The sequence below is a fragment of the Artemia sp. Qi Xiang Cuo genome, chromosome 5, assembly GCF_049724085.1.
Source record: "Artemia sp. Qi Xiang Cuo chromosome 5, ASM4972408v1, whole genome shotgun sequence".
Lineage (NCBI taxonomy): Eukaryota > Metazoa > Arthropoda > Branchiopoda > Anostraca > Artemiidae > Artemia > Artemia sp. Qi Xiang Cuo.
The window spans coordinates 32,982,418-33,008,501 of record NC_142798.1 but is presented as its reverse complement, the minus strand read 5'-3'; the positions used below and the strand labels follow the sequence as shown (position 1 = coordinate 33,008,501).

The 26,084-nt window shown below is 34.9% G+C and overlaps 1 protein-coding gene across 1 annotated transcript in view; it reads right to left on the bottom strand.

Moving 5' to 3' along the window:
* The window catches only part of LOC148952048 (ras-GEF domain-containing family member 1B-like), a 421,272-nt gene that overhangs the window by 279,871 nt on the left and 115,317 nt on the right, over positions 1–26,084 (bottom strand). Inside the window, exons 3-4 of the mRNA XM_089089511.1 lie at positions 23,136–23,278; positions 10,022–10,115 (exon numbers count right to left, since the gene is read on the bottom strand). Coding sequence (XP_088945637.1) covers positions 10,022–10,115; positions 23,136–23,278 — 237 coding nt within the window. The remainder of the gene's footprint in view (positions 1–10,021; positions 10,116–23,135; positions 23,279–26,084) is intronic.

Below are 26,084 nucleotides of genomic sequence, written 5' to 3'. Positions count from 1 at the left end.
TTAAACAAAATGGCTATCTCTAAACTCTGATTAAAAATTTTTGGGGAAATGGTGGGCGTAAGAGGGGGGTTAATTACTCTCCTATCACTTTTGACTATTAAAAATGGTAATTTTAATTTCCAATCAAATGAACCCTTTTTGAAAGCTCCGAGATAACTTTTATGCAAATTTTATGTGGCCCAAAGGCCTAACTTCAAGCCCTTGCACTGAGGGCTCTGAAGGGGATATAATCCTAGAAGACCTAATTTCAAGAACTTTCAACTACGTTGAACAAAATGGATATCTCAAAATTTTGACTGCATGTGTTTGAGAAATGGTGGGTGTGAGAAGAGCATTTGTCGCTCTCCAATCACTTTCAACTATTAATAAAAAAAAGGTACTAATCCGTTACATTTCCAGTGGAATGAGACCTTGTGTAGAGTCTACGCTTGCAGTTAAAACTTTATTCACCTTCATGATTCAGCTTACACCCCTTGCTCTAAGAGCTATGGGGGGAAGGGTTTTCATTCCTAAAGGCTACATTTCCAAACTTGCAACTACGTTAAATTGAACGACTATCTAAATACTGATTGGATATGTTTGGAGAAACGATGGGCGTGAGAGGGGAGTTAGCTGCCTTCAAATCACTTTCGACTATTAAAAAGGGCACTAGCCCTTTGAATTTCCAATCGAATGAGCCCTGTTTTCAAGTTTCTACGACATCGATTTCAATAAAAACCTTATATCACCTCAGGACGATGCTGAAGACTCTTTCTCAGAAGACGATAGGGGGGAGTGTTCTGTTAAAAGGTATAAATTCATGAACTATGAGCTACGTGAATCAAAATGATTATTGCAGAATCTTGAAAGGATAAGTTGGGGAAAATGGTGGGCGTGGAAGGGGTGCTAGTTGCTTTCCAATCCCTTTCGACTATTAAAAAGGGCACTAGCCATTTCAATTTCCAATCGAATGAGCCCTTTTTGAAGTTCCTACAACAACACGTTATATAAAAACCTTATATGCCCCCTGGGCATAATTTATAACCCTTGCCCTGAGGGCTGTGGGGGGGGTGTCATACTCAAAGACATAATGTCCACAACTAAAAACTACGTTGAATAAAATGGCTATGTCAAAAATTTGATCGGATGTCTTTGGAGAAAAGTTGGACGTGAGAGGCGGGTTAGTTGCCCTCTAATTACTTTCTACTATTAAAAAGGGCACTAACCCTTTAAATTTCCAATCGAATTAGTCTTTTTTAATGTTGCTACGACAACGCCTTCTATAAAAAACCTTATATGCACCCTGGGCATAGCTCACAACCCTTGCCCTAAGGGGGACTGTTCATAAAAATATAATTTCTATCTTGAGATAAACTACGCTGAACAAAATGGCTTTCTTAAAATTTTTATTGGATGTGTGTCGGGAAATGATGGGCGTGGGGGGGGGCTAGTTACCCTCCAATCAATTTTGACTATTAAAAAGGGCACTAGCTCTTTGAATTTCCAATTGAATGAGCATTTTTTGAAGTTTCTACGACAACGCCTCCAATCAAAATCTTATATACCCCCAGGGCATAACTTACAACCCTTGCCCTGAGGGTGGTGGGGGATTGTCCTCCTCAAAAACAATGTCTACCTGAAATCAACTACGCTGAAAAAATTGATTATCTCAAAAGTTTTGATTGAATGTGTTTGGGATAATAATAGGCGAGGGGGGCTAGTTGCCCTCCAATCACGTTTGACTATTAAAAAGGGTACTAGCCCTTTGAATTCCCAATCGATTGAGCCTGTTTTGAAGTTTCGACGACAACGCCTTCTATAAAAACCTTGTATGCCCCCAGGGCATAACTTAAAACCCGTACCCTGAGGGTTTTGGAGGAGTGTCCTCCTCAATAATATATTTTATATCTGGAAATCTACTACACTGAACAAAATAACTATCTCAAATTTTTTATCGGATGTGTGTGGGGGAATGATGGGCGTGGGGGGGGGGGGGGGGTCGTTGCCCTCCAATCACTTTCGACTATTAAAAAGGTCACCAGCCACTCCAATTTGCAATCGAATGAGCTCTTTTCGAAGTTTCTATGACAACACCTTCGATACGAAGTTCAGGGTATGGAGAAAAAAAAAAACACATTGTGCGCACATCGTTCTTTACTTAGGCAGCGCTAGCGCGCTGCCTATGATATGGGTACTTACAAGGAAACCAGTCACGAAAAACACAATTTTGACGGGTTAATTTAGGACACCGCTATACAGTAATGGAATGTTTAGCGTGGTTTTCAATGCGTTTACGATATTTAAACTGTTGTATTTTGGGGTTTAGGGGGAGAAAAAGGTACCTAGGTTAGGTTAAGTATTTAACTATATGCAATGCTTTACCCCCACGCCCCTCCCTAATGTGCAAATATATAGCCCAAATTTGTTTCTAAACTATTAAATTTTCATCCTACTTTGTTTTATTTCATTAGCATTAACCAAACTTGCGATTGCCGTCTATTACATTTCCTTCTGTACTAATAAATGTGGCATGGCTTTTGGTCATCTCCCCTGAGCGGCTATTTTGATATGCAGTAAATTCTCCATCCTCTGACAATTGAGTCTATTTAATAGCATTTTTATGAGAATTTGCCTCATTGTTTTGAAAAAATGTTACGTAAACATAGTAAAATCACCAAATTTAATAATAAAATCACCAAAATTAAGGTAAAATCACCAAAAATCACCATATCACCAAACGGAAGGAAAATCACCAAATTTGGTGATAAATCACGAACGGTGGCAACCCTGCCCTAGTCTCACTTATTCGAGTCAATTACTGGTTGGAAAACGAAGATAAAACTTCATCAACTGCCAGGATACAAAACGCTGCTACTAGCTTCAAGGCGAGGTAAAATGCTACGTGCTCAAGATTAAATTTTGTGAAGGTAGTAAGTAGTGTATTTGAGAAGAGCATAAAAAGATGCATCGAGCGGTGTGTTGACATTCCACCTAGCTAAGTAACAGAAAAAACTTCAAATTTACCAAAATCCCTTTATAAGTAACTACACAGAATTCTTTCGGTATCAAGAATTGTTTTAACTCTAAATCCAATCCGCACAAAGTAGGTCTAGATTAGGTTGGTAACGTCTTGCCAGGTTAAGTGGATTAGTGAACTTTAAGCTGATAGTGATTACAGAATTAGGGTTGTTTACTCTACATTTTAAAGTGCCTGAAAAGACAAGTATGCAGTATTTTAGGGCATTTAGTCAAATCAAAAATTTAATCTAAATTATTCTAAAAATTTAATATAAGAAAGCTATTCAATCTGAAATAATTAATTTAGGGTTAGGGTTAAATCACAGATCAGGACAGATCAGGACTCGTCATTGACTTTGAAAGTAGTTGTTAAATGTAACGAAACTTTCAGAAAGGGATGTGTAACAATATCTTGGCGCACACGACATTAGTACAAAAAAAATCCAAACACTTGATGGCCTTGATGATCTTTTGTTCAATACTAGAGCCAGTTTCCCATGATCGTTGTCGTCAGCCACTTTAACGCGTAACAAAGCTCTCTAATCTTTCTTGTTTTATAGCTTCGAATAAGTGAACTTGAAACCCAAAACTTTAACCTTCTTAAAACCAAAAGCAGTTCTGTAATTATAGCGTATATCTGTCTAGGGTCTTAGTTACGAGCTTCTACATATTAATTTCCAAAATATGGTCTTAACCTTCTATGTTCAAAAGTTAACTATGATTTAACCTCGAGATAACATTGCAATACTTATTCAGCTATTTTGTCAGGCACAATCTTGTGGTAAATCTATACGGTATTTTTCTTTAATTAGCAATGGTAATTGTAAGGCACATCACCGGAGAAATGAGCTTGCGGTGGCACACGTTGCCGCTTATTTACAGGGTGAGAAAAATGTGATGCTAACACTAATTTACTTTAGTTTCCTGTAATTGAAAACTGTGATTTCCTTTCAATTGAAGTGATTTGTGCGAAGTTTATGCGCATAGGATTGCAATATAAGGTTCTCCTAAAAGGACGAAATAATTGCATTTTGCAATTTTTCCAGATATCCTAATTTTTTTTTTTTTTTTTAAGGGTCGTTTTTAAAACTTTTTACTGTAAAAAAGAAACCTCGTAGAATTTGTTGATAAATTTTGAGATTTTTACATAAATTTGAGAGACAAGTTTATTATATAAAATTTCTTAATTACGAGGTCTTAAGAACTAAACTTAAGGAAACAAGACCCTAGGAAACAAGAAAGTAAAGAAGAAATGGAGCACTTTCCAAAATAGAGAAATGTTTGAAGATAGGTGGATGCTCACAAAAAAGGGGAATTAAGTGAACTCAAACTCTCAATGAAGGAGCTATCAGGCTTGGAGTACTTTCGATCAGTTAAACCAAAAGGAGTTTTGAGCCTTGGGGTATTTTCAATGATTGTGAAACCAATCGTAGGCTTCCCGACCCAGACCAATAGACGTTGCAAGATTTTTGAATGTGTTTAATGATTGAAAAGGGACATGTTCATTATTTCCAATTGGCTTGGAACTTACAGGGCTTGGAACCTGGGCCAAGGGGACTTCAACGAACAGCGTGTTTTTCTATAAGAGCTAGGCGCACGAAGTACGTTTTTCGTATCCGATCGGCTCGAAGCTTATGGAACATGCGTCTTAGGGTAGTGGAACTTCGTATATACAAATTTAGCCGCCGGGCTACCATGATTTGGGGTATCGTTCAACAGATTTTTTTGACAAATACAAACTGATTCGGGCTGGAGAGTAGTAGCTCTCTTGGTTCTGCAGTTACATGGGTTCGAAGTTTTTGGAACATCTCACTCTATGCATCCCAACTGTTTAACGGATATCTGCGGAGTTTTGATGATGGGGTCCTGACTCAGTCCAGAAACTAGCTAAGAAACTAAAACAAAAATAAATCAAACTTAATAGTCTATTCAAGATTAAATCTGGAAGGAATCACCCAAATAAAAGAGGGGCCACGAATCCTCATATCCTCCAAATAGCTAGAGTTCCATTTACACTTTACTGAAAACAATGTGTATTTTGAACAGTGCGTTTTTCGTTTTTCTTGTTCAATAAGGACATCAACAATGCTTTTCTTCTTACAGGCAAGTTGCATATAATTGTCCAAGCTTCGGACGGAGGGCGTTTAGACTTTGGCCTTATAATTAACGATTATCCCAATTGACAATTCTATCTAAACCAGTCTGTATCGAATAGATGAACTCTGAATCTACAAAAAACTTCGAACGTTTACTCCCATATTTTAATGGGGGGGGGGGGGGGTGCCCACTAGAATTTTTTGCCCCCTTTCGCCTCTATTTCGGAAGTTACCTTTTATAGTATTGCTAATGAAAAAATTAACCCTACCCGAGATTCTGAAAATACATTTCCCCACAAATTTTCGAAATTTGACACCATTGCTGCCCACCCCCTTCCCGATAAAAATGTGAACATATTAACGGTTTTCCTTGTTAGTTCTTGTATAATTGTCTGGTATATCTAAACTAGAGATTGGGAAAGAATTCCAAAGACGGAGACTCTATCGAGCTCATGAGTAGATCAATGACAACAACAAAAATCACAACACCATTCAAGTTTACACGAAGAAAATAGCAATTGTTTAGTTTGAATATTTCATTGACTTCGATTGAGGTTTCCTATTTATAAAAGGAGCTTCTTTAGTTAATACTTCTCCCTTTGATTCTTTTTCCTTCCAAAGTATACAAAATTAATACCAGAATAAAACTTCAAAGTACTAAGGACATCAGAATCAAGGTAGTATCCAGGAGAAGGGATTAGGGGTTTAACCCCCCTGCAAAAAAATGTTTGTCCGACTCAAAAAATCGTATCAAAAAGGCATATAAACAACTTTTGACGCGTTTTTAAACGTTTCTTATAGCCCCCCCCCCCCCCCGAAAAAATCCTGGATACGGCCCTGATCGGAACAAAAATGTTTTTTGTCCCATGGACTACTCGTCATAGGTCTATTTATACCTGAGAATTATCCAAAAAGCCACTAAACCAGTTCAAAGAATCAGATTTCAGTTTCACTGTCCTTGGTCCTTAAAAAGTATCAACCGGTCATTTTTGAGGTTATCTGTTTATATATTTGAAGCATTAGTCTGTATTCTCAAATCAATGTTCTTAAAACGAAGAAAATATTAAAGTTTATTGCATATTAGTGCAATAAAACTAGGTTGATTGCTTAAAATACAATGATATATAAAACACAGAGATACTGCAAGGTGTAGTTTTTTTTTCAATGTTAAAATTGGAGGAAAATTAAAGTATATTTTGTTTTCAGTGAAGTGTAAATGAAAGATCAGCCTATTTTGGTGCTAGAGTCCACGGTCATCTAAGGCCCTTAGATATGCTCCACTTTCTGTAGCCTTTTTGGTTTTTTTGGATTTGTTTTTTTTTTTTTTTTTTTTTTTTTTTTTTGGTGTGTTTTTTTTTAATAGTCTTCTCTATATTTTGGATCGCTTTATTTCGATTAAGTTGCGTTGTATTTTATTTTTCATTTCCACTTTTGTTTGGGCATTTCCAGACTGTGAAACCTTGTGGGGGACTATGCTGTAGTCTATTTTATTTAGGTTTTTCTTATGGTAATGATGGATTGATTAAGTACAAAAAACTTCGATTTTACTGTATCAACCTTTTGTCATTATCTTATCACCCTCGCATATTTTTTTCCCCATTCTTTTACATTAGCCTATCAATTTTGACCCTATGAATCTGTCCTGGTTCCTACTAGCCATGAGGTACATACACAATATTTTTTTTTTCTGGGGGGGGGGGAGTAGCTGAATGTTTCTTGTATATACTTCAACAATTAGTTTCATTCAAAGTACAAGGGAGGGGGCAAGAAAAAATTCAAAAAAAAAGTTATTAATATTTAGTATAAGGAAAATTATATGGAAATAAGTAACAATGCCAGAGTTTACAAGGATGCCTGAGTCTCAAGCCATTCCCCCTTCGGTGTACTTGTCATGTATAGATTTGCTCCAACTGTTTCGGATACTTATGCATCGGTGCCACCCATGGTGGTGCATATTGTCTCCAATACAATTTCCATTCTGCTGTCGCATTTAAAAGACAAATCAATCGAATCAGAGCGATCGTGAATTCCTGTGATCAAGAGGATGCACTTATCGTGCAACTTAGTTCGATTTGCATGGAAATGTATTAGCTCCGTTCAGGTTTTAGGAAAAATCTTGACCAGTAAATCTGCAAATGGTGTTATTCTAATGTTTTGAATATAGGCAATCCTTTTTAATTACTGACAAGTTTAGTCTCCAGAATTTGTTCTGAGAGAGGGTAATTTTTGGGGGTAAAGTGAGTATGGGATACTAGGACAAACAAAGGCAAATTTTATGAAAAAGAAAGAAAATTGTGCAGAAGACTACCTAGGTGTCCCTTCCCCACAAAACAATTTCTTTTGTTCAACCTGGACGTAAAACATAGCTCTGACACACGTGCACATTATCATCTCATCAAAGTGTAAAATTAAAATCTTAACCATGGCGTTTAGTTTTCCCGTCGGTTGACTAAATTGGACTTTCAAACTGCAGAGGGGCCATAGTTCCTTAATCTCATATAGAATAATTTTTTTAGTAATTATTATTTGCAAGCTGTTGGTAATGTTTTGATTACTAATCAGTGTTGAATGTGTTTATTAATTTGTTAATTCATTAATCGACAAAATGGAATTTAAAACTTTGACCCAAATTTCTCATTTTTACCGGGCCGAGATCGATCATTGTTTGACCTTCTTATGTCGAATCTATTAATCGGTTCATTAATTATCTAATTATTACTTTAGCAATTAATTAAATTTATTATTCAGTTACTAATCAGTAATCGTAGGGGACTTGCTTTAATCATTTTAATTGTTGGGGGAGTGAGCTAAGACCACAAAAAAAACCTATTTTTACCTACTTTTTTTAAGGAAATTTCCTCTTTTTGTTAGCCTATCTATTTCAACGATTGTTCGAAATCGATCAGGTGTAGACTTGGCCTTGCAACCAGCAGCTTTAAGAACCTATTGTCAATATGGAAAAGTAAATCACTATTAAAATGACTGAAGGTCCGAGTCTAACTCTCACATAATCCCCATTGCTATATATGCAAGTGAAAATTGGTCGATCAAAGCTGATGATAATCTTCGAATCTCCATATTCGAAACAAAATGCCTCCGTTATATAGCAGGGATCACCTAAATTGACCGAGTATCAAATGAAGATCTCCGTAACTCCTCCACTTCTCATGCACTATCATGGACCGAATTAGAGTCAGTAACTCCACTGGCCTGGTCATATCCGACGAATGGCATCAAATCAACTCCCAAAAATCACATTTGAAGGACGGGTACACGGCACACGCCCTCGAGGCTGACCTCACAAGAGATGGTACGACAATTTGAACTGCCAGAACCTTCCACAATTTCTGCGTCCAGCGCCAGACAGAACCAAATATCGTCGCCATGTTCAACGACTAGGGAGAAGAGAAGAAGCCCCAATACAGCCACAGAGGCCGGATACGATATAAGTCAAGTAAGTCAAAATTTATCTAGTTTACGAATTTCCAAACCTAAGAAGAAAATCATGGACCCCTATTCTTCCCCTAAATGTCATTCTGAGTAAAATAAGAATAGAATAGGGATATTTTTGTAATAGCGTTTCGTTTAAGTAGACGTCACTACTACTACTCCTACTACTACCACTAAAAAACTCACTGTAGCACCAAGCAGCCTACGGCCAACACAGCGGCGCATGCTCTTCTTCCGCCTCAATCTTTCCAAAGCTTCCCACTTTACTCCCTCCCAAGAAGTTAGAATTTCCTTTAAATCCTTCACTACCACCCAGAGATGTGTCCAGGTTTTTTTTTTTTTGGGGGGGGGGGGGGGATTTTTGCGGATTAAAAGTAAACCGTTGGCAATGGTGACTAACTGAATTCCAGAAGGCATGCACATTCTCAAAGTTTGAGGAATTAGAGGTGGCTGCAACTTAAAACTGGCGAATAATTGTTAAATAATTATTAAATTCCAAAAAATTAAAATGCATCGAAATTTGGTTTCTATTCATTTTTGTCACGTTTTCACGAGTCGGAAAAATATTGCGGGGGGGGGGGGTTAAAACTCATAATCGCCCTGGATACGGTCTACTACCCTTTTCCATTCGGGGCCGTCCTACTTTTCTTGTGGTCCTAGATGCCGTGACCTCAGAATGGAGCGTCGAAAACAAACTTTTGCAAGTTTTCAAGATCTTACTCGGTTTTGAAATGAAACTAAATTCAAAAAGAAAAGGACAATAGACAATGTTTTACAATAAAGAAAATAATTATTATCTCTGTTGTTGAAGGATTGAAAATCATATACGCACTTAAACATCCATTTCTAAAATAATGTAGGACTTCGTGGTCGAAAAAATTAAACGGCAAGTTTGGGCTATTTTTTCTACAGTGTCAAGACCTCTGACGAATATTTTGTCTTTAATAACTATTCGCCAGTTTTATGTTGCAGTCACCTCTAATTCCTCATGCTTTGAGAATGTGCATGCCTTCTGGAATTCAGTTAGTCACCGTTGCCAACCGTTTACTTTTAATCCGCAAAAATCGAACAATTGAATAGCTTAAACTTTTAAACATGTATTGTATGTTCCAAATTAATACTCAACTGCCTTTCTTCATTTAAATTATCATTTTGGTTAAACGCGATTTTTTCAAAGTAAGGTAAAAAAGGTAAAGGTATACTTGAAAAGCGTATTTTGTCGAATTTGAATGCTAAGCTACTTCAAAGTTTGATTGCTTAGAAATCTTTTCACATCAGGACCGTAACCAGGATTTTTTAAGGGTAGGTCCAAATTAAGCACGTGGACAGAAGGGAGTATTTAGACATGTACCCCCCTTCAAATATCATACTTTTACTATTTTGCCAAAAGTTCCTGTGATTCTATACAGTTCCATGTTTATTTGGAAATTTTCAGAAGTCTGAAAATTTTTAGTTCTCCTAAAAAAGAAATATTTTACCTTTCCGCATCCTCTTGCTTTAGCATTTCTCAACGCACCCAGACAAGCCTGACGATATTCTTGCTCTAGCTGTTTACATTGTTGCTCAATACGACTGCAAAGAAGAAGAAAAGGCTTGGTAAAAAAAATAACAAAAGTGAACTAAATTAAAGTAAATACTTGAAATAAATTAAATTAAGATTAAAACTCAAAATAAAATGTGTATAAACAAACCATAGCTTTTAGCTTCCCTCTATCCATAAATACTAGAATGCGTATCAGCTATAAGAGAATAGGTCAAAGAGTTACTTCAATAAATTTTTTAATTACTTCAATTAACTACTCAATATCTCTGTCACTTTTCTCTATCTTCAGAATTAACCAAAGAGCTAAAACTTTTGAGTTCGAGCTCAAAGATTATTGGTTACTAGGAAACTAGTCAAAATACTTACTAACCTTATGGGAGGAGAAACAGCAAATAAAACTCCCGTAACAGCTCAAAATCAGAGACAACAATTGGGGATGGGGGATATTCCCCACTAGATTTTGAAAAATATCGCTTTTTTAGGGTATTTTCACCTGAAAAAATCGAATAAATCAGAATCCCCCTCTAGATTTTGAGAAATACGATTGGCTCCCCCTATCATTTTTGTGAATTGGTGCTAGTGCTCAAAATCTCCTAAAATTATATTTTCCAGAAGTTAATGATGAAGGAGCATTAAAATAAGTCGTTTATATTTTTGTTTGGTTATCATGTCGAGCTAAATTTCAAGTATATGTCGTTGGAGTGTCCCATGTTAAAGGAATGTCACACACACTTCTCCAAACATGAAAATTGTGGAATAATATATATCTATTGTATGTATTGCAGTTTCTTCAGACTTGATCTACTTGACTTAAGTCTCCTGCCGGACGCTGCTCAGCGTAGAGAGTGAAGTCTGCCTGTTCCATCAGCTTTGGTCCAGTGTGAGCGTTTGCGCTTTGCTCCGTCTGATGTTAGGTGAACCTTTGGACAACTTCAATGTTAGTTTTTCTGTCTAGGCTAACAGAAGAATTGACAGCAGGAGAAGATGGGTCTATGTGCATAATTTTCGTTTTATCCCAGTTTATTTGCAGTCCCACATTTGCGGCCTTGTCTCGTAAGATTCGAAGTGCTTCCAGCAACTGACCCGTGGAGTCCCCTTGGATTGCCAAGTCGTCAGCAAAATCAGCATCTGAGATAACGCAATCTCTAAACTTGAGCCTAAAACTGAGAAGTGAAGTATCCTTTGTCATAACGTGGTCTATGATGGCATTGAAAAGCTCTAGGGCCACTGCACATCCTTTACGCACTCCTTTTGTGACTTAGAAGATTGGGCTGCGCCGGCCGTTGACTTGAACGCAGCTTATTATACCATGGTGTATATAGCTTTCCTCTACACCATGCTTTTGCTCTTCATCAGAGCTTTTTAACATTTAAAAGCCCCCCCCCCCTGCAATAATTCAGACCCTTCTGAAAACACAACCTCGGCCATGGGTCTAATCCGGAAAGATTACATTTGAGGGAATGTTTTTTAGTTCCTCATCATCGTATATTAAGAGAAACTTCAATACAATATAAGCTGTGTCAGCAGTTTCATCTTAAAAAACATAAACAATGCTGGACCCCTAAATTTTTTGGCAATAAGAAAAAATTCCCAGTGTTAGACTTTCATAATTTTTTTATAGGATCTGTTTTACCAAAAAGAAGGTTCTGGAATTCCACCTTATTCGACTTTATTCTAACCTTCTTAATAATGATAGAAATACAATTTCAAGGATTGTGCATCCTTTAACTATACGTGCGAGATATTTTCAACAAGAAAAAAAGCAGTTTAAAGGTGCCAATTCCCTCCCCTGACTTAAAGCTGTATTGAACAGGCTCTAAACTTATGGGAATGAGCGTGATTGATACCAAGGGGGGATTAAGTACCCAGAGCTCCCTAGCGCAAAAATAAATGATTTGAGCGGATTGTAACTGAATTATTCTGGTGAAAGCGCTGATCTTACGTAAAGTTAATTTGATTGCAAATTCTTAGAAACTAAAGTCTAAAAATGAAGACTATTCAGCAAAATCAGATAATATCCTTTTTGAGATGATCCTCCCTCAGAAAAAAAGAAGAATTCTTGAAATAACAGACCACGCATTCGTCTGAATCTGATTATGGGATTTCGAAAATCTCTTATCAATCGATGTTATCAAAATCAATTACCGATGAAAAAGGAAATTTTACATTGATATCGTCAATTAAAAGGATCCCATAATTGGTAGATTTTCTTGCCAAATTGAAACGTTTTCTTTATTATCGAAAATTGCCTGTGTACGCCTGAACTTCGAATAGTTTACTGAATTTAATGGTTTTAATTGGTGTGATAAGCACAATGAGTTAGCGCGAAATCACACACACGAATTTATTAAATCATAACTTCCTCTAGATGAGATACTTGTTTTTTTTTTCACTCCATCAACTTTAAAATTACATATGCTGTTTTGCAACGCGACTTGACGACCTTGTTTGCTAGTGAAGTCGCCATTCCCCCTTCCTCCTCCAGTCCGGCACTTTTTACCACTAAAAGTATAATTATAATGGATATGGCTTGCTTTGGCTAAGTTGATACTCAATCTTTCCCTGCCCCCCCACTCTCATACATCGTAGCTAAATTCAGGGTAGTGCTTTTGATCCAGTAGTAGAATTGTCAATAACAGTCAAATTGTTGCAGTTAATTCTCTGTTACTTTAGAGCTTGGCAAGAGATTCGCTCATCCGAGTGGCTTCAACAAACTAAACACCAAAGTGGATTTCTTATAATTGATTGTACAGCCATAATTATTCTTCAGTCATCTTTTTGCTGTTAATTTAACAGTGTGGTTCTTATAATTTTTTTTCTTTCGGAGGGAGGTGTTTTTCTATACAGATTTGTGGATTTTATCCGATTTTGTATAATTTCTTTCTTTTTTTGCACAAAAAATGGCTGATAAGGGGTGTTCATCCAATAACAAACCGCCCCCTAGGTTTTTTTTACTCCTTTTAAATTTAAAAAAAAACTCAAATTTAGTATTTTCATTGGCAAAACCAAAAAAAATGACAAATTTGCCACTCACCCTTGAAATCAAAGCAGATATCTAGCCCCCTCACACATAAATTTTTGTGAATGGATGCCACCGCCAGATGGATAAAGAGGAGGCGGACCTTTTCTCTTTGTAAATGAGTATTTCCAAAGTTAAGGTTTTGGTGAGCTTAGCCTATTTGTTTCACTACGGAGGTCGAATTGAAACTTCCAGATACCGTTTTTTTGGGGGGGAGGGGGAGATTTTAGACTTATTTCCTTGTTAAGAAGACCTATATCCTATCCTCATATAAGAGTATATGCTAATGTTTTTTTAATCTTTTTATGGATATTGTCCAGCAGACTTCCAATAACACTTCCTGTCATCCAATAACAAACCGCCTCCTAGTTTTTTTTTTTTTTTACTCCTTTTAAATTTTGAAAAAAAACTTAAATTTAGTATTTTCATTGACAAAACTGAAAAAAATGTCAAATTCGCCGCTCACCCTTGAAATCAAAGGAGATATTTTGCCCCCTCACCCACAAATTTTTGTGAATTGATGCCACTGCAACATGGATAAAGAGGAGACGGACCTTTTCTCTTTGGAAGTGAGTATTTCCAAAGTTAAGGTTTTGGTAAGCTTAGCCTATTTGTATCACTACGGAGGTCGAATTGAAACTTCCAGATACCGTTTTTTTGGGGGGAGGGGGAGATTTCAGACTTATTTCGTTGTTAAGAAGACCTATATCCTATCCTCATATAAGAGTATATGCTAATGTTTTTTTAATCTTTTTATGTATATTGTCGAACAGACATTTCTACTGGTATCGAAAATAAAAATTGTAATATTCGTAAGGAATTCAAAAAATTAGCTGCTGTACTGTGATCTTATGTAGAACAAAAAAAAAGTTAAAATAGCTCCAACCCTTTCACAGCTTTTTTCAATTCATTTAATAGCACGCCAATTTTTCGACAATATGCTACAAAAATGCCATCTATCTGATCCATAGTATTTGAAACTTTATTTGAAGCTTAGGCACATTGGAAAAATGGTATCTCAATTTATAAAAATAGTCATATATACATATAATGAAGAAAACTCACTAATGAGGAAAAATATTTGGAATCAGATTGGAATGAATTACGGCATATTAGCCGTGCGGCACAAGGCGTGTTCGTATTAGTAATTTTTTGCAGCATTTTTTGTCAATTACGTGCGTCGAAAAGCAAATCATGATAAAAAAGTTTTCCCCAACTACTCGTGTGAACATCTGCCGTAAAGTTTAAAATCAAATATTTTAAACATCATTAAAAACGTCGTAATAAGCATCAAAAGGAATACAATCATTTGGCAGAAGAAGAAGCATATGTAAGGTAATTTTTCAGGGATTACCACCAAAAACTATTCTTTTGGCTTCAAAGACTGATGGTTCGACTTCTAATTAACTAAAGTCAAGGAAGAACATACCATTGGAAAGGGAACGTACTTGAAATTTTGGAAAATTTACTCCTACCAACATGTATTTTTACTAAAAAACTGAAATTGAAAAAAAAGTCTCATAAATGTTCCTTGGGGTTATCGCCCCTAAAATATCCCAATTTCCAGAGTTTACACCTATAATTCTAAATTTTTCATTTTTATTTTTCTCCAAGGCAGGAATAGTGCAGTTATTGAAAGTCGGCATGGTTGAAAAAAATGTAAGTAAGAAGCGACGCGGCTCAATAGTAACAGAAACTCTAATAAACAGAATTTTGATACTAATAGATATTTCAAAAGAATCAGCTTATTATGCTGATTACAAACATATCAAAGTCATTCATTTTAGTGTTACTCATCAAAGGCTACAGGCCTGAGAAAAATTTGACTGATTTTCAATAGGGGGGGGGGGCCCAGCTCAGTCAAACGGGAATTAACAGTTTTAGTGCCCCTTTTAAGTGATCAAAAAGATCGCAGGGCTACTAGGCCCCCTCCCAAGCACCCTTTTCCTAAAATCTTCCGATCAAAATTTTGAGATATACATAAGGTTCAGAATATTTGAAAGGCCCAATAACTATGTCTTTGGAGATAATATGACCCCCACAGTCTCTGAGGAAAAGTCTTTAAGTTGTAAAATTTGCCCATTGTTTACCTGTGGTATTTGTTATTGGGAAGAATGAATTCGTTAGAAAAAAAAGAATTTTTTGTCCCACCACCTGAACAGTAAAAAGATTTTCAACCTAGACCATCATGCACCAATAAGGGCAGCTAAAGCAAAGGGCATTGACAAATTTTCTGAAGTAATTAAAATCCAAAACGAAGAAAAAAAGAAAGATGTGGTTCGAGAAGATAAGCGACAGTGAAGTCAAAACTTGCCAAAATTGAAAATGAAAGTTATGATAACTGGGTTTGGGATTTTGACATGGATAAGCTCATCAATGCTTACCATGCCTTTGTTAAAAAAATTAATTTTCTGCGATGTGTATTTCATAATGACAAAAGACAAGCCGGGGCAAAAGTTGACGTTCAACATTTTATAAAAGCTCCAAGCAATAAAATAGCTATAAACAACGACAGTAGAGTTTATAAGGACGTTAGCCAAGAACCTGATACTGCATCAACCTTTGTTAAAAAAACAAAGGTTCTGCGTTATGTTTCTCACAGTGACAAAAGACAAGCCAAGGCAGAAGTTAAAGGTCCAATTACAAAAATACATAATTTTACAAAGGCGCTAATTCTAATTTCAGGTCATTTAAAATGTTTAAGGGGTTGATTGATGAAAATGAAATCTACGGTAGGAAAACAAGGAACAGCGATGACTGGCCACAAAAACGATCTAAATAGGTCTGGACTTTGAGGAATAATCCGTATTTTTCACAGGGTGGCTTTAGATTAATTGAAGTATTGTGTTAGCTAAGTCAACTTACAAAACACTGCTGTTGTGGTGTTTGATTACAAATGTGGTATATAGAACCATTTCAGCACTGAGTGAGTCAATTCGCCTCTTAAAAATCTCGAATAATTTTTGACATTGGGTGATTGGGTGATTAGTAAAAATAAAAATTTTTAGAAGTAAGAATTTTGGAATAAGAATAATACACAATAAAATAATTAACAAATAGAAATAAAATAAACAAAACAATTAACAAAATAAACAATTATAATTAAAAAATTACAATATAAACGAAAAAAAAATACAAAATTAAAAATTAACAAAATAATAAAATAAAATAATTAACAAATATAAAATAGATAAGATTATATATGTGATAAGACATAAGAAACTTGATTAGTTTTTTTAGTTAAAAAAAGTTATGTGGCTTCAGACGTCTACAATACCCTTAGAAGACAAAACATACAAAAATGTTCTGAGCTTTGTATTCTTGGGTAAAAATGTAACACTTTTCAATTCAAAAAAAAACTTTTTGAACCGTCAAAATGGGTAACGAATCAGGACGTACCCAAATAGAGTAATTCTGACCCCACTTCGTCAAGGCATGCGTATTTGGTCATCAGTTTTTACGGCACTTAGCCAACTATTCCAGATAAGGACAAATAAAGATGCGGCCTACGGTATCAAAACTGCAATTATATTTTGGTCGACGTAGAAAAATATTTATTTTGAGGTGCGTTTCAGCTGTCCCCAAAAATTACTAGCAATGATTTTAATCATGGACTTATTTCCTAGAACTAACAGAAAAGGGTTCCAAACGGTTGTTAGTCAATTTTTCTAACACACTTTCACTAGTAGTTTTATCGTCATATTACCTACACCAGAGCACAGAGCTTTTTAACGGAAGGCTAAGTTTTTACATTTTCTTGAGGGGTGCCAGTAGGCGATTTACCCGTGAAATCTCCAGTGGTATAGTTAACAACAGATGGCACTATTAGAAGGACTAAACATTCGAAATTTCCAGTCCGCTTCACAATCGTATGTGCTTCTTTGACTTTAGTTAAAAATAGATGATGGAAGGAGTAAATTTTTAAAATTTCAAGTACGTTCACTTTCCAATGGTATGTGCTTCCTTGACTTTAGTTAACTAGAAGTCGAAATATCATTCTTTGAAGCCAAAAGAATAGTTTTTGGTGGTAATTCCTGAAAAATTACCTTATATATGCTTCTTCTTCTGCAAAATGATTGTATTGCTTTTGATGCTTATTTCGATGTTTTATTGATGTTCAAAATCTTTGCTTTTAAATTTTACGGCAGATGCTCACACGACTAGTTGGGGAAAACTTTTTTAATCATGATATGCTTTTCGACGCACATAATTGACAAAAATTGCTGCAAACAATTGCTAATACAAACACGCCTTTAGTCTCAACTCTAAAGCCACGCCACCGTAAAAAAAAAAAAAAAATTTAATACTAGCTCAAACGCTAGTATTAAAATATGTTAATTAATAAATATGCCGATTATCTTCATTTTCTATTTTATTCATGAACGATAAATTAAGTAATCCCAAAGTTTGTCATGATGAAGCCATTCCAGCCACAGTGCTAAAATAATTTAATCTACAAACAGGCCCATCGGTCCTATATATGCATATATAAATACATAAATAAAAGAATTGTGTTTTTACTAATAACACAACAAACAAAAAGTTGAATAACTGTTATATCCAGCATCAAAGAAAAACACTCAATAACCATATCAACACAATATCAGTAAAATATCTGAGAGCAGCCCAAGCCACTATAACCAAGTGCAAATATCGAAAAATGGAATATATGACCCTTTGAAAGAACGCGCTCCATTTAATAAAATAGAAATAGATTCTAGGGAAAAAGATATAAAAATAATTAGATGGCTGTCATTTCACTAATCAAGTCTCATCAGAGATATAACATAAAACTAAATGGATGGTACTTTGAATTATCTTTCCAAAGATCATTGGTCCGTGAAATATTAACACTGCATCCAACGTGTATATTGTCAATAACATATTGTAAAAAAAAGTTTTAACATCTTATTAAATTCAAAAAATAATTCAAGCTTCAAAAAATGAAACACACAATTGAATAAGTTAGGCCCTTGCCATGCATACGATTTCCGATATCATTCCTTGAGAATGACATGCTAGGGAAAGACAAATTATCTCGCTTAAACTCATAAACAGTTGGACTGATCCAGAATATCAGTCTTCCCTCCTTCCGAGGTCAGAAGGGAGCTTTGTAGTAGTCATTACAATCATAATGGTAAGGGCGGGCACGCTAGGAAAACGGTTTTATTGTCTGTAAAAACAGTTACTTGGCCCTGAAAAACATAAGACACCTAGACTTTTTTAAAAAGAAGAAATAGCTTAGCACACCAATTTCCATTCCAGTTTGATACCCATGTAATATTTTTTTTTTGTGCTCTAAAAAAAATGTGTCAAGTGAACAAAACAAAAACATGATGAAGGCTGATGCAAGTCATCTAAGAAAAATATAATTAATTTATGCAGTGCAAAATACACTTCAGGGAGCAGTAATTTAAAAATATAACATGACGTTTTCCTTGATATTCGCTTTTGCTGTCTCACTCGTTAGCAAATTCTTATTCTTGTCCAATCTGCTTTTTCCTAGCTTATTTTATTCTTAGAATATTTGCTAGTTCACTTTCTTAAAATCGTTACATCCTCTTTTCCCTCTGAAAGAGCTGTCTGTAACATTCTTTTAAAACAAAACTCTGTTGTAATCTACGTTGGATGTTCAAAAACTTGTCCCTGTACAAATAACTTGTTCTAAGTAATAATCAAACACCCAAAACGCATTTTCCAGATTTTGACTTCCGTTAAACGTGTTTTGGTGTCATGTAAATGTATATGGTGTCATATCTATAGAACATAACCGGAAATATGTGCAGAAGAGGAAGAATTTGGCCCCTTAGCTCCCATATTCTTCCAAACTCTCTAGATTACTGTGATTCTTCCTATCCTTTTCTAGATTTTCCGAATATTCTTTATTTTTACGTTTCTTAACCTGCACCACCCTTACCCTCGAAAATAAAGGTCTGGCGAATGTGCCTTAATACATTCCAATCTGATTCCAAATGTTTCTTCCCATTAGTGAGTTTGCTTGATCATATTTATATGACTATTTTTACAAACTGAGATACCGTTTTTCCAACGTGCCTAGGCAAATTTCAAATGTATGAATTAGATAGATGGCGTTACTGTGACATATTGTCGAAAAATTGGCTTGCTATTCAATGAATTGAAAAAAGCCGTGGAAGGGTTGGAGCTATTTTAACTTTTTTTTTGTTCTACATAAGATTACACTACAGCAGCTAATTTTTTGAATTCCTTACGAACATTACAATGTTTATTTTCGATACCAGTAGAAAAGTCTGTTCGACAATATACATAAAAAGATTAAAAAAACATTAGCATATACTCTTATATGAGGATAGGATATAGGTCTTCTTAACAACGAAATAAGTCTGAAATCTCCCCCTCCCCCCAAAAAAACGGTATCTGGAAGTTTCAATTCGACCTCCGTAGTGATACAAATAGGCTAAGCTTACCAAAACCTTAACTTTGGAAATACTCACTTCCAAAGAGAAAAGGTCCGTCTCCTCTTTATCCATGTGGCAGTGGCATCAATTCACAAAAATTTGTGAGTGAGGGGGCAAAATATCTCCTTTGATTTCAAGGGTGAGCGGCGAATTTGACATTTTTTTCAGTTTTGTCAATGAAAATACTAAATTTAAGTTTTTTTTTCAAAATTTAAAAGGAGTAAAAAAAAAAAAAAAACTAGGAGGCGGTTTTTTATTGGATGAACACCTCTTATCAGCCATTTTTTGTGCAAATAAAGAAAATTATAAAGAATCGGATAAAATACACAAAAAATTATAGAAAAAAACACCCCTCTCCCAAAGAAAAAAATTTATAACAACCATACTGTTAAATTAACAGCAAAAAGATGACTGAAGAATAATTCTGGCTGTAGAATCAATTATAAGAAATTCACTTTGATGTTTAGTTTGTTGAAGCCACTCGGATGAGCGAATCTCTTGCCAGGCTCTAAAGTAACTGTAGTTTCATTAAGTTGTGAAATAATTGACATGTATAGTTTTCTACTATAAGCACTAGCAAGTTATTATAAAACTAGGTTACTTAAATAATTATCCCCAATGTCAGAGAAATTAGTTAATTTAACAAAGAGCCATGTTTTTTTAAATTTACCAATGGTCAATGTATATTTTAAAGTGTGAATGCTATTCAGAGCCTCCAAGGAGATATATGTGGCGATGGAGTTTGAATGTAGAATGGTTCAGTCTCTGAATGAGTGACATTACAAACATTACAAATCACCGTTTACATTGCTGGACGAAATATGTTCGCCCAAAAACTTTACGAATTTGGGCAAAATTTTACGAATCACTGTTTAAGTTTCTGAGCGAAATACGTTCAGAGTCTTTTAGAATTTGGGGAAAATTTTACGAATCACCGTTTACATTTCTGGGCAGAATATCTTTAAGATCCTACTATTGAAACTATCCAATGCCAGAGCGTACAAACTGAGATTTCTTCCTCTCCTTTTAAAGTTTTTTTATTTCTCCTTTTGAGATTTCCTCCTTTTGAAGAAATTTCCTTTTGAGATTTCTTCATCTCCTTTTAAAGTTTTTTTGATTTCTCCTTTTGAGATTTCCTCCTTTTGAAGAAATTTCCCTTTGAGATTTCTTCCTCTCCTTGTAAAATTTTTTGATTTCTCCTTTTGAGATTTCCTGCTTTTGAAGAAATCTCCTTTTGAGATTTCTTCCTCTCCTTTTAAAGTTTTTCTTATTTCTCCTTTTGAAATTTCATCCTTTTGGAGAAATCTCCTTTTGAGATTTCTTCATATCCTTTAAAGCTAATTTTGTTCCAAGAAAGAAATGTTGTTTGTTAGCGTGCTATATTTGAATCCTATGTCCTTCGGGATAGGGGTTCGAGTCCTGGTTTCACCAATTATTTTGTTTGGAAAGGGGGTTAGCCAGAGTCAATCTACATCCAAATATGTGCCTGGAGCAACCCGGGAAAAGTAAGCATGAAGGGTGTGTGAAAGCACAGGATGGCTGGCATCAACACCCCTTCAATGTAATTCCTGGCTGAAGAGCCAAGAAACAAAGATCAGAACTGGCCCTAGGGACTGTAAAGTCCAGCACCGCACTCTTTACCATTTCGATGTTTATTTGTTTCGTTGCTTTATGAAAGTAGAACATTACACATCATTTCAGAAGTAACCATTGATAATTCATTACCTATTAATTATTTACTGCAAATCTACATACAAAGCAAATAAAATTCCAGGATAGTGGGAGGTGGCCAATAAAAGCAGTCCTTTTTAGGAATGAGCCAATAAAAGCAGTCCTTTTTAGGAATGAGCCAATAAAAACAGTCCTTTTTAGGAATGAGCCAATAAAAACAGTCCTTTTTAGGAATGAGCCAATTCTAATATTTGAAAGATCATTTATATTTATAGAAGAAACATTTTTTGCAAATCTGCCATGGATATTTGACTATCCAAGGCTGTATTCCAAGTTGCAAATCTTAGTAACCTTACATTAACTATAAAAGTTACTTCAAGCGACATCTACCGGGAAAGATTCTGAAGTAACTACTGGCTTATTAGGTTTGTAAGGGTATAATCTTCATGACTTTCAATTGTATTCATTGCTCTTTTGCTAAAACAGTACTTTCAATATATTTCAAACTGATATTAATAGCAATGATAATAATGATACACAATTAATTCATTAAAAACAATTGTTAACCATCTTTAGTAAAAGCTATTGAAAATATAAATTCAAAGTTACTTTTCTGTTGTTCCAGCTACTACGAAACGTCAGGTGGAACGAAAAAAGTTACTTTTCCGTAATTTTTAGTTATTTTTTGTTGAACCAGGAATGCAACCCAAAATTGTACATAATAAGATTTCATATTCTTCTTTTGCATGTTTTAGATTGATTTTGTCGCATGAAAGAAAGGTGTTACCTGGCTATTGTGCAGAACAACTCAATTATATTTGAATTAATTCAATTAACATAAATAAGCAAAAAATCATCTCTAAATAATTATCTCTAAATTATCTCTAATAATCTCTCTAATTATCTATCTCTAATAATTATTTCTAATTATATCTAAATAATCTCTAAATAAATAATAAAGCTTGATGAATCTCTTCTGAAATTACGTTTCACTAGTGCATTTTCAAAAAGCTGTGCTCACCTTAAATACTGCAACAAATAAATATACATTAAAAAAGATGAGAATAGCAACGGAGAAAAATAAAATCAATCCATTTCAAGAGTCAGTCAAATTAAAAGTTCCAGGGATCACCACATTTATTTAGAGAAAAACCATTTTTAGAGTCTCTCATTCAAATTTTCTTATCCCACAACAAACAAGATGAGGCCCATATCCTTCCATTAGAGTTTTAGATTAATTTTGTCACACAAAAACAATACATGATTCGCCTCATTGCGTAAAATAAAAAAATCTCTGCTACATTCGAATTTTCAAATCTTCCCGGGTAAATCACCAATAAACAGTCTGTAAATAATAATCGATAAGCAATCGATTGTGGAAAAAAGTGCCAAAATTTATTTAAGCAAACATTTTTAAACACATTAAATAAACATAAAATAAAAAGTAAATATAGCTAGCGAATTTTACGACAAAAACGGGTTTTAGGAATAAGCCAAAAAACTCCGAAATATACAACACATAGAAAATTATATTATCATATTCGCAAATATAATGACAAAAAGTACTAATGCTAGAAATATTTGGAAAGGGTATATGGAAGCCTGAGGAAAAATTATGTCTGAGGGGACAAGACTAGGTCTTGAGAGGAAATCTGCCCCCTATCCCATAGTAATTGACGCCTCTGTCCCAGAGCTATAAGAGTAAGATCCTGTATCTTTTTTTCTGATTGGAGGTCCTTTATTTTTATGCCAACAAACCTACTGCCCCACCCCCCGATCAGGGGTGTTTGACACTCAGCTTGGTCACTTCTAATGGTTCCCAACTCATAAGTGACTTTTCAGTTCTGCTCAATTGGAAGCTCCGAGTACAAATGATCAAAATGGGCTTTATATTCTTTTTAGAAATTGATATTACAACTTACGATATAGCCAGCGTTAGTTGTCGTTGTTGTTTTTCTCGTGATTTCAGAGATGCCGCTTCGCAAATCACCTGTGAGTGAAATTTGGCTTCGCGTTGCAGCACAAGAAGCTTCCTTCTTTCTCCTTCCAGTAGCAAGTTTGTTACCTGAAATAAATAAGCTCAGTAGAGTTTGCAAGTTAGTATGGTGGATTTTATATCTTTGAGGACGCTTGGTGATTTTTTTTTATGTTTAACAGAACGACTCAAAACTTAATACTTGGATATCTTAAACCATAAAAGCGATTAAACTACAGAGACATCTATGACACGAGTGTTCTTTTCCCTCTCGATTACTGATACTTGAGTTTTTAAGCTGCTTAGAGAAACAAAACTAATCATCTCTCCAAATAACGGCTATTTTTCTAAATCATTTCTAAACAGATCACTTCAAAGTAAAAGTCCTTTAAAAGATTAATTGTAAGAAGTTCCGTCTTTTTCAATAACAAATTTGTCACCTGAAATAAATGAGTTCAGTAAACTTTACAACGTAAATCTTTTTTACGTTGTACAGATCTGCACCTCATAAATATTGCTTGTATGTCTAAAAAAAGATACAAAAAAGCAAAATAGTACCCCAGAGTCATCTATAATACGAATATATTTTTTTTCTTCTCCGTCAGTTAACTACTTTGGCAAACGAAATTAATCATTTCCTCAAATAATAACTATTTACCAAAAACATTTCCAAACAGATCATTGTATGGCGAAATTTTTTTTAAAAAAATCATTTAAAAAGGTTCTTCTAATAAATCTATATCCCCTAATCGCACATGCACAGAAATATTTACCTCAGAGAGGCTAGAGGAGTCCATCATTAAAAAAACCGGATAAAAACAGTATTTCGTCTTTTGCCCTTTGAGACTGATTCAGAGCCCGCAATGCAGCCCAGGAGGTTTTTCCAGAGGGTTACAGTTACGTGATGAAACACATGAGCTGATCTCACTGTATTGCTCTTCTCATATACTAGCTTATCCGCATTCCTAGTATGTCAGGAATGACAATCAGAAATCACAGAAAAAATATCCACGCAACAAGCTGATGAAACACCATTTAAACATTGGTATACCAGTGTTAATAACTGATGATCCCGTAACTAACCAACGTTCAAAATGGGAATAACAATAAGTTTATCACTAAAATTAGCACATTCCCCCAAAAAGACGAACTGCTTTATTCTGAATGGTCTGGATTCTTCTATAATTAGTATAAAAATGCCCAAACAGCACACCCATATACAATATAAGGTTGAAAAATCATAGGCCTACCATAAATAATCTTTAAAACTGAAATCGGGAAAAAATTACAAAAACGACGAAGTAAACCTAGACCTCTTGCTGCCTTGGACAATATAATTTCACTGTATTTCTTCCAATTCAAATTACAATCAACAAAAAATCCCAAACACCTCGTTTCAAAAACTTGATTAATAATAGTACCACCAAATACCATCCAAAGAATTTATCGCAATACTGGTACGGCTAAAAATCATATAATTAGTTTTACTAACATTAACACTTAAAAAACTGAAACCAGTAAATGTATTCAGGTACTGCAGGACATCATTTCCGCGAACTACGAGATCTAGAAGGTTCGCCTCTGCAATTGGCATTGCTGTATCGTCTGTAAATGCGGTAAGAATTGCACCAGGAAGATAAAATCGTAACTTATCAACATGTATAGAAATAAAAGTGGTCCCAAAACAGATCCTTGTGGAACTCCACAATTTACTTGTGATGCAGCACTTGTGCAGCACTTAAATTTTACTATTGAATTTTTCAATAGCTTACCATATTATACCAAAATGAAGCTACAGTATTTAAAAACGCATGCAATTTACACCAGTTTTTTTGTTTGAATGCTCCAATAGGGAAACTATTCCAGCTCTGCAGTTCGGGTTAAGCTTGAATAAGGTGATTTTATTAACCAAACCTTTGAATAAAGCATGATTAATCTTTCTGAATTTTTATAGTTCAAAGGATACTGCTGCACTGTGAGGTGCACAGCTGCCACTATTAACAACTCATTACAGTGCCAAATCACCTGATGGCAAAACAGACTGGCACGCTCTACCCCCACATCAGTATGTTCGAGGATTCACTCTTTAATCCCTCCGAGGAATTCCCAGTTTCCTTTAAATTCTTTCTTATAGCCTCTTCCACACCATTCGGGGACGATTAGTTTTTTGTTCGACCCCAGATTGATGGTCAAAAAGGACAAACTTTGATAATATAATATCCTGCATACATTAAACATGACATTGCCCTATTTTGATTAATCCTGTTTATTTTTTTTACTATTTTCTAGAATACAATATTGAAAACTCTCAACATCGTGCGACATGTGACAGCGCAGATTTTGTCTATATAAAAAAGAGTAGTCACTCTTCAACGCCCCAAACAATCCCAGACAATGTTTAAAAACCTAATTTTAGTCTTCTGTAGGATTCTGAAAGGCTCTGGAAATTTTGAAAAATTTCAAAATCCTTTCTGACACCTTCCCATTCCCATCCCCCTAAAAAAATTTTTTGTGACAGCTCTCACATTTTCATTAGTTAATCAAATATTTAGTGAATTAGTTAGTCGGAAAATTTTAATAGTAAGATATTTGTAATAATAAGAAGATATAAGAGATTTGTCTGGAGAAAATATTTTGCTGGTGCCTTTACAGAGGAAGCATTTATTAGTTGGAGGTAATAAATAAAGTCATATTGAACTCTCTGAATTAAAATTAATATATTTTCGGCCAACAGTTAACAAAAAAAGGGTAAATTTACTACCAAAACAGTAAACATTGCAGAACTGCAAGTGAATTTAATCAGAGGTATAAAAAGCAATAAAAGCGACGCTACAGTTTGACTGATAAAGGCGTAAACGGTTCATAATCAATAAATTGATCTGATAATTATGATTAT